The following is a 10115-nucleotide window of genomic DNA, read 5'->3' as shown; positions in this document are numbered from 1 at the left end:
CATTTCTTCTCCGTTCCATGATGCTCTGGTGGGGCTTCCAATCACATTCCTACCCCTTCCAGCCAAAATGGTTAGTCCAAGGAAGGGTAAATATTTAAGCTGGGCCTGCCAGGGTCTAGAACTGTCTTCAGGGAAGTGAAACTCTTCCGTCTAGTCTGGATTTAGAGAATTGGAAGAATGAGGCTGGAGCTGATTGCAGCCATGTTTCCTATTGCTGCATTCAGTAAGTGAAAAGATAGCCAAACAAGACCAATAACACCAAGACAGAAAGTTTGAGTCTCTGGATTCACTCCTGCCTGAGGCTAGTTCCACCTCCCTCTTCCCCAGTGATATGACTCAAAAATGGTCAGTAGTGTTAGGTTTCTACCACTTACCACTGAAAGCAGCCCTCCTAGAACTGAGTCTTTGGCCTTAAGTTATGCTGTGAGAGATCTGCTTCCTGAAGGAGCGCGTATTGAGAAATAACAGAGGGCTAAGAATTCAGTGAAGACAGAAAGAGGACTGAGAAGACAGAAGGCTAGCCAGAGAAAAGGCAGGTGAACCAAGAAATAACATTTCATAGAAACAGACAATGGACTAGTTTTAATTGGTGGTGGAGAACAGACAATTCCAAGGACTCGGGGAAAGTATAAATTGGCTTTTTTATTTTTTTTGGAAGGCAGTATCTGAAGATTTGAGAGTCCTGCTTTCTGAGCCAATAATTATACTCAGTGCAGCATTGTTTGTTCTGATAAAAAGCTGGCAATATTTCAAATATTTGCATCATCAATAAGGGGTTGGTTAAGTAAGTTATGGGAACATGTCCCCGGGGAAGACGTGTACAAGACTATGTAAAGTGTTTGTTTATGGATGTATTTCGTTATGTGCAGAGAAGCTCGGAGGACCACACAACGGATAGTTGGCACTGGAGCTCTCTAGGGGGATGACTGTAATTACAGAGAACTTCCTTTCTAGGTTTGTATGAGCCCAGAATAATTTGAGAGGTTGATTTCTGTTCTATCTGCTGCTTTAAGAAAATAGCAAGATAATCTTTCCCTTCTTTCACTATCAGTATTTGGAGTTCTATGATCTCTGGCCCCAGGGATTTATTCATTTACTTATTGCGTACTTTTATTCACTCATTTATTTGACCAATAAAGGAGTGAGTGACTGCGTGCCAACCATGTTAGACACTCTTACTGGTTTGGGGCATATACTAGCAAAAAATCATTCTCTCATGGATTTTATTTAACTGTGAAAACAAGTATCAAATGGTGATGAATGTTACAGAGAAGCAAGGAAGAAGCATAGAATGCTGGGGTGGAAACAGTAAGGTTCCATTATGTATAAAGTTGTTAGAGAAACAGTCATGGAGAAAGCAACATAGAGACCTAAAGGAAGAGAGGAAGAAAGCCATGCAGCCCTGGGGGAAATTGTCTTCCAGGGGGATGGCATACATAAGACCCTAAAGCTGAAGCATGCTTGATGAGTCTGAGGTCACAAGGACTGTGTAGCTGGAAGGAACAGTGAGGTACAAAGGTAAGGGACAGAGGCAGGGAAGTGTGCCCATGGACTTGAGGCCACTGCACCACTCTGAATGAGAAAAGAAGCCAGTAGAGGGTTTGGACCAATTTTAAAATGGGTAATATGGCTGTTCCGTTAAGACTAAGGTAGAGGGGCCATGGGTGAAAGCAGAGAGACCAGTTAGAATGTGACTATGGGAAAATGGTGTGGACTCTGGTGGTAGAAGTGGTTGGGTTGCAAATAAATTCTGAAGGTACAGGTACTGGATTTGTTGGATGAGAAGGCGGGCATGAGAGAAAGTAGTGCCTGTGACTCAGGGCCCAATATTGGGGCTGTCAGGCCTCTGGAAGACAACCCTTTTCCCAGGTCTGAGGCCTAAGCCCACTGGGGGGGATTCTATCAAGTATCCTCCAAGAGGTGGCAGTGCAAACTGGTGCTTTGAGTTGAAGGGCAGAGCCAGGGGAAAGAGGGCAGAGGTTTTGGGTTTTCTGTTAGGGGACAGATCCATGCCCCAAGTTCAGCAGACCCCCCAAATGGTGATGGGGGAGATCCGAGCCAGGGGATGTCAGGGGATGCTGGACGACTAGCAGTGCCACAGCCTTGACACATTTGGTTTGGGGAGGGCAAAAAAAAGACAGGTTGTATTTCCGTCCACCGTAGCAAGAGAAGACTCATAGCCAGATTTCACTTGATTTAGAAAAACCGAGTGCAGTGTCATTTCCTGCACCCATGTCTTCTCGGGCAAATCAAGAGCCATTATATGTTATAATACTTAGCTTTTGCTTTAAAAGATATGTGCATTATTTTTGTAATTAGAACAAATGAAAAAATATATAAGAATAGTGACATGGTCAACAATAATTAACGAATTCAGAGAGGGTCATGGAGTTAACTTATTGAGGAAAGAGTAAGGTCAGAAGTAGTGTCTTCAAGGAGTGGGATGAAAGTCAGATGGTAAGTGATTAAGAATGGAAAAGGAGAGTATGAGAAATTGAAGCAGTGAATATAAGCCTCCTTTGAGAAGCTTGGCAAAGGAAGGAAAGAATGAACAGTGAGAACAAATGTATGCCACACAATTCTGAATAGAGTTTATTAAATAATATGTACAGCAAAGGTAGTAATTCAACACCTCTATTTATCAAATCAATCCACTGCAATAAAGAAAAATAAATGAACAGAAAAACCTGTGTCTGCATAGTACATGCTGTTGGTGTGTAATTTAAATGGCAATACTTTAAATTAATTGGTTATATATAATGTCAATTATTTTTCTTTCAGAATATAATCTTTTTTGTAGTAACCTATTCTAGCAATAGGACTTAATACTACTTCAGATAAATAGAACTGCCAAAAAACAAAACAAAACAAAAAAACCCAAAAAAGCCTCCAAAAACCCAAAAATTGTAACTGAGATAATAGTTACCTTCTCTCCCAGAAAGAATGATTATTTAAAAATTTAACACTTTACAATGGCTATTTTGTGCTAAAAATCTGCCGCCGGTGCGTTATTTGGAATTCCTTCATTTAAATAAAAATGCAAAAAACTTCATGACTTCCTTATTTTACCCCCCATTCAAATTTTTAAAATTATTTTTTTATACAAAGTAGGTACATAGGCTATACAAAGTTAATATACATATTTACAGTCCCACTTAAGCATATGATTTTTTTCTTTTACTGATCCCAGAGAGACTGCAAAAGAGAAGTAGTTTGTGGCTTGCCTTCACCCAGAAGCATGGCTAATATATCAAAATGGGTTGCAAGGCATGCCGCCAGTTAGTTGCACTTGCTATTAATAAACCTGTATAAACATCTCAGCATAAAAATAGGTATTTTATATTACTAAGTGTCTGAAGACAAAAGCGCTATTGGAAACCTTTGTTCCTTGTTTTGTCATACAGAGGAAGCTGAAGTTTGATGCAGATTTTAGCATGATTTTATTAAAGATGGACAAATTGGTGAGGCATACCTGGGTTTCTGGAGATAGACAATTGCATGAGGCTGGCATCATATGCAAATGTGGCTTTACAAATTGGTTTTATTTTCTAGCTGTATTTAAAGAGGAGTTCAAAATTACCTATGTAATCAAGAAGCACCCCTCAGAAAACTATTAGATAGGATCATGTTATTAATGGTTTGCATCTAAGACCAGGGAACAAACACATTAGCCAATACAAGAATTACATTTCAAAATGAGTGAAATGCTGTGGTGCAAATGCACTTGTACTATATTCTCTCAGAAAGAGTGAATCAAAAAAAAAAAAAAACCACCAAAGAAATAAACAGTGCCCTTGAACAGTGGAGTGGATCTTCCAAAGAAATGAGTCTTACTTAAGGAATTTCTACCCAGCAAGCCCCTGCTCCCCACCTGCACCCCATCCCCACCATTAGTTCCCCAACCTTTTCCCTTGGGATTAAGGCTCTGCTCTGTCCTAGTTAAAAACAAAAGTTTCTGGGAAGAGATAACACATTCCTTGTATAAGTCATTCACACTTTAGAGTGAAAGAGTCCGTGGCAGTTTCTGTCCTGTGAACAGGATTTGAAAACAGAACAGGGAGAGAAGTTAGGATACTATGGCTGTCTGATGGGGGGTGGGTAGCTGAGGGGATCCTAAGATGAGTGGTGGAGACAGAAGCTGAGGCAGAGACACCGAAGACAAACTTCACCTGCTTATAAAGACTCCAGACTTTGGGACAACAGTCCTGGGGCAATTCTGAGCCATATGCAGAGAGCCAGGGTCCCTTGTACACACCCTGCCACCTAGAATTACTACGCCTATTTGTGACCTTGGATGTGCATTTGTTGAGAGTTTGAAGACTCTGGAAATAGTTCCAAGGATTTTCAGTCATAAAGCACCCTTCCAGCATCCTAGTTGTTCAAAAGGGAGCTAATAGAGAGGGAAACACGACAATGCTCTCTAGGATCCCTCCGGGGAAAATTCATCTCTTCCTCTCTCACACCCTTCTTAGCACATATCACAGTCTCTCTTGATTTAGTAATTTTGTGTGAGTCTGTCTCCCCAATCACCTCTGAGTTCCCAGCAGGTAGAGAATAGGTCATTTCTACCTTTCTCTCTCCAAGGGGCTTAACAGGGAGGCCAATAAACCTCCTGGAATTGGATAGAGTTGAACCTCCCAGGAGTCACAAAGGCCCCTTGGATCTGGCCCCACAAAGGACAGACCACCTGTGAGGGACAGAATCCTTGCCTCACACTTAGGGCCACTGCAACTGCACCTTTTGCTCTGAAGAGAAGCCTCATGAAGGTGCATCAGGGTTCATACCCGTGGGTGCCATTTTGAGTGGGGAGTAAAAACTCCTACGGGAAGTAAAAATGGAGACACAGTGTCTCTTCTAAGGCTTGGAGCATGCCTTGCTGCTCATCAGCGGCCCTGGCATCCCGTGTACATCAGTATATGTTAAATCAATCACCGAACATCATCTTTGGTTCTCTCTGACCACAGGCCAATCAACCCCAAACTGTCCTGGCCAAAAAAAAAAAAAAAAATCCAGAAAAGAAAGGTTAGCAGTGGTGTTCTGATAAACAAAACTGTTGCCCTGAAGGTAAACACTTACGAAGGCCAGTGACATGGGAAAGGAGCACACTGCAGGTGACCTCAAGAGCTACCGGGCTTCTTGACTTCAATCACTGAGACATACAGATCTAACTATCTGCCTGGCTCCCATGGGCAAACCTTGTGTGTTTTTCTTTCTGAACACCAGGGGCATCAATGGTAGTGCCGCATGCAGGCTGAATACACAGGGTGCCTAGGTTTTGGGTCAATTTCCCCACAAACCTCAGCAGGTCCAGTGAGGGACTCGGTCCTGGGTAGTTTGGGAGCCTCCACCCCTGTCTCGGGATGGTCTCTGCAGCCCAGACTGATGTCCAGCAGCTGGGGAGCAGTGGGCTGTGGGATGGCTAGGAGTCTGTGTGGAGCCTTCGGAAGGGAATAGCTGGGGATCTGCCTGGCACTCTGAGGGCTGCTTCAGGCGAAATGCAGAGACCTCTCTGAGCTGGAGCTAGTCGAGGCAGCAGCCGCAGGAGGCATTTCTGGCCTAACTACTCCTGGGCTGTGCTGCAGGTCAGATTACCTAAGATGGGGAGTGGAGTGGAGGGCTGGAGCAGCTCCCAGAAGCAGCTAAGTAAATACAGATTTGCCTCATTCCTTTCTGCTCAGCACATGGTTCAGGCTTGTCTGATACACAGTAAGCTTAGATAGGCTCCGGTTTTAAACACGACACATTTCTCTGTCCCTTTCTTTTGCTTCTTACTTTATCCACTGCATTAGTTTTCCTACTGACTCAATGTTTAAATAAAGAGACCAGTTCATGAATTACGCTTCATCCTCCAATAAAAATCACCTCTGTGGTTTTCAGTCTTCTTATAGATACAAAGGCTTTACATAGTTGCCTGGAAAAGTACCAAACTGCCTTGTTCTTCTTGAAGTACCTGGAAAAAAAAAACACACACACTGTACACACAGTGAGAAGACTCACCCCTGTGAGTTCAGAGAGTGCCCTGGGTAACGATCCTGTAGAACAACTATGGTTTCCAATGCACATTCCCTTGTCTTATCTCATTTAGGCTGCAAAATAATGCTGGGTGGGAAGCAAGGCGGGCATTTTTAATACTCTTGTTTTGTTTTGTTTTCAGAGAGGAAACCTAAGCTCAGAGAGCTTGCGTGATGTTGCTGAGGTCCCACAGCTTAAAAAACAAAGGCAGACTTTGAACCCATGTCTTCTGCCTCCCAGCCCATCGCTCTTTCCAACATCTCTCCTTTCTGGAAGAATGCGCACATTTATTCAACACAACAAGATACTGGGGATTTAGAATTTCTAAACTTTGGATTTCTAAAACTCCACTGGATATAAGCACACATCAAAAGGAAATTCCTCTTATAAGCCTGTCTAAGCCCCAAACTGACTCCCTGTCTTTGCTACCAACCTTATTAGGGTTCCCTTTAAGCCAAGAACATCAAGCTACCAGGGAACAAAGCCCTTCCTGGGCTGCTCTGCCTCCAGAACTGCTGGATCCCTAATCCAGTTCCTTCCCTTGAGCTTCCCTGTCTAAAGCTGGCAGGTGTGTGTGTGTGTGTGTGTGTGTGTGTGTCCGCGCACGTTATGCTGTGTCATCACTACCCTCTCATTAGCAGATGTCACAATTTGATCATTGCATCCTTTTCCCATTCGGCTTGGAAATGGTTTCAGAATCCCGCTAAATACATTTCAAGCAGCCACCACCAGTGGGTTGGAGCTATTGCCCAAAGTGAAACTTCTAAGCTAAAAGAACGTGCCAAAGCTAAAGACATCTCTAATGACTAGCTGAACCCCTTGGGGGAATGGTCACGGAGGTCGCAGAGAACTGAGATGGTGAGGCCTGGCTATGTGCTCAGATAGCTGGTTAATGCTTTCCTTATGGACAAGAAGAATGAGCTCTGTTGGGTTACTTTGTTCTTAGTCTGAATATTAGGCTCCTTTTTGAAAAGATAGAGGAATTGAGGCATCTGAAATATTTCCTTTATCTAACTGCTGGGGATGCCCCATTAGAGAATTGGTACCCTTCACCCACCCCAAGTTCTCGTAAAAAAAGTAAATGCTTCTGGAAGAGGTTAACAGCTAATGTATACTAGAGCTGCACTCTAATATGAAAACTACACTTGTCCACTGAGCACTTGAAACACGGCTATTTTGAATTGACCAATGTATAACTAAATATACATCGGATTTCCAAGACTTAGTACGAAGAAGAATGTAAAATATCTCACAATTTTTAATACTGACTATATGTTCAAATGATATTTGGAATGCATTGGATTTAATAAAACATGTTAAAATTAATTTCACTAGTTTTGTTTTACTTTTTTCAATATAGCTTCCAGGAAACTTAAATTTCATACATGGTTTGTGTCATGTTTACATTGGACTGCATTGCCAACTTCTCAGATCTGGTTTCCTTCTAAACGGAACAACTCACGGTAGTGAGGGCTGCAGGCTTCTGGGGTCATTGAGAGGATGGGGTACCTTTCTAAAAGGCAGGTGAAACCAAGACAAATCTATCTGGCTTCCCATTTATACTGAGGCCTCGCTGTTCTTACTACCCCAGCCCTGACATTACTTCCCTTTAGCAAAGGTTTTTCCACAAAGATCAGGAAAGTACTGGTCTTTGGAGGGAAGATAAAGGTAAAGCCATCTGTACAAGGGAAAACAGGCAAAGAGTGAGTCAGCGGCTCCCGACATCATATTCATGCCTGAGCAGAAAGAACAGAGGCTTGTGGAGAGATGGACCTGAGCTGAAATTCTGGCCCCAATATTGGCTACCTGGGTACCCTTGACTAGCTACTTAATCTCTTTGGGCCTCAGTTTTTGTATCTGTGAAATGAGGATAATTCTTGTCCCATGGGCTATTTGTTGAGAAAACGTCAATAAAAAAGCATATCAATCAAGTAAGTGTCTGCTTTGTAGCAGAATCTCAATCTTTCTCTCCCTGGCTTTATTAAGGTGAATCCTTTGTTTTAATGAAGCAGGTTGCTTTGATTAAAGTTATTAGAAACCTGCAGTAAATAAGGTCTTTAGAATGTCTACACATGAGCTTGAGTTTCATGGTAGAGATCTAGGCTCAGTCAAATTTTCTTGTGTTGTTTCATAAGAGTTTTAAAGAATAAAATTCCCAAATGTAGAACAGATACATGCACAACAGAAATACAAATAGATGAACTGATGAATTTGACAACTGCCCTCCATGCAGTCGACGTTGGCATGTTTGGTTTTGAGGTCCCACATGAGTGTCAGCCATCTCTTGAGAGCAAACATAAACTGGGTGGCCCAGTATTCCTAACGGTGGTCCAGGAACGGAGAAGGCTCTTCTTTCTGTGCAAAAGATACTGCTTTTCGCATGGCTCATCATGCCTAGTTATTCCTTCAATACCCAACTAGTAAGGAAAGCAGGATGAGCTCGCTTACCAACAAACCATCCATCGTCACATTTTTCCATGACATCAACAATATCTCCATCTCGGAGTTCCAATTCATCATCGTTCTGTGGTATATAGCTATATAATGCTTGGTAGCTAAATCTATAAATGAGAAAAGTAAACATTAAGTCACTCAAAGACTGATAGGATTAAATAACAACAATTGCAAGCCCATTTCAGTTAAAGCAAGATTTAGTGGTTTCCTACTCATCAGTGGGGACTAAGTATTTTATTAGCTATTTCTCTAATTTCTCTATTTCTAGCATTTGGGGAAATGCTTAGCATTCATTCAACACATGGTAAGTAAATGAAGACTGACAGGGATGGGGAACTTCTGACAAGTAAGTCATGATTGGTCCTTTTATTTACATTCATTTGGTTACCATAGCCAAGCATTTTCTTGAGATTCCCGCAGCACCAAATTTAACCAAGGCCTTTTCTTAACATAGGATAATACATGTAGATTATCAAGGATAATGAGAAGTTACTTAGGTACAGATAGACATTATATTCTGGTCATATACATTAAAGAGTGTAAGGCAATTGTTATATATAACAATGTACACAAGTGAGGTGCCAAAAACTTATACAAGTGGACACTTTGGTCAACGTTGCTCAAGCAGTAGTTCGCCGTCATCAGAAGTGTCTGGATGCTGATGGGAACCACTTTGAGCACCTCTTGTAATTGCAGAAGTCAAAAGTGACTTGTATTCATCTTTTGTTATCAGTATACGAGTATATTGAGTATTACAATTTTAATAGTTTTTTCCTTTCTTAAAATGTATATGCATTTTTTGGCACCCTCTGCATATACATATATATTATATATACACATATGTATATATAATATATATGTATGTATGTATGTATATATGTGTGTGTGTGTGTATATACGTATACACACACACACACACACATATGTATATAAAAATATAACAACTGCATTCCAAGTGCCTCATTGCGTCACTGTTTAGCAAAACTACTTAGTAGGCTGACACACATTTTATCAATTTCTTTTAAATGTGAATGCCATTTTTCTGAAACTCTTGAAAGTTTTTCCTCTTTTTTTCTATCCCAGTAATGTTTGGGGTTAAGCTTTTTATTCACTTGGTAGCTGGCCTAAGGCAATTTGGTGTGAGTTGTTAGGCTTGTTCTAAGTCAGCCAGCCGCAGGAGAAAGCTACTACTTGTGGTGAAATCTGATCATCTGCTTTGGCAACAAGGAAAAGCTTTGTTTCCACTTATTCCTCTGACAAATACTTAAGAAGCATCTTACTATGCACCAGTTCACAATTCTCTTTACTCACTACTTGAAACACAACAGTGCAGGCAACACTTTGCAAATGAGCCAATCATCTACCATCTCCCGTAGATTAGTGATTTTCCAGCGTGTGGGCAAGAGAGACTAGATACAAGTAAGTGGAGTCAGTTCCCAGAGACAAAGAGGTTCATTCTCTTCTAAAACCAAAGGGACAATTTAATTTTATATAGTATTTATCCAAAAGTATTGATATTTTGATAGGTGGATCTGTCTTCCAGAGGAAGGAGGAATTAAGAGATGCAGATGGATTACCAGTTGGAAAATGAACACATTTTGGTGTTCTGTATTTGCTTGCTGTCTCCTGCACAACCTAGACTCCTTCAA

At 41.4% G+C, this 10115-nt stretch overlaps 1 protein-coding gene across 50 annotated transcripts in view; it reads right to left on the bottom strand.

Annotated features, from left to right (window-relative positions):
* Nucleotides 1–2569: 2569 nt before the first annotated feature.
* Nucleotides 2570–10115, bottom strand: part of SORBS1 (sorbin and SH3 domain containing 1) — a 221724-nt gene continuing 214178 nt past the window's right edge. For 44 of the 50 annotated variants that reach the window (XM_081073897.1, XM_081073899.1, XM_081073901.1 and 41 more), the window contains 2 exons: nt 8461–8573; nt 2570–5950 (listed from right to left, as the gene is read on the bottom strand). In XM_081073897.1, coding sequence (XP_080930023.1) covers nt 5883–5950; nt 8461–8573 — 181 coding nt within the window. In that variant the 3' untranslated portion in view covers nt 2570–5882. The remainder of the gene's footprint in view (nt 5951–8460; nt 8574–10115) is intronic. The other 6 variants (XM_081073932.1, XM_081073938.1, XM_081073935.1 and 3 more) reach the window with 1 other exon arrangement.

The sequence above is a fragment of the Rhinolophus hipposideros genome (assembly GCF_964194185.1).
Source record: "Rhinolophus hipposideros genome assembly, chromosome: 15".
Lineage (NCBI taxonomy): Eukaryota > Metazoa > Chordata > Mammalia > Chiroptera > Rhinolophidae > Rhinolophus > Rhinolophus hipposideros.
This window is presented reverse-complemented; position numbering and strand designations above follow the sequence as displayed.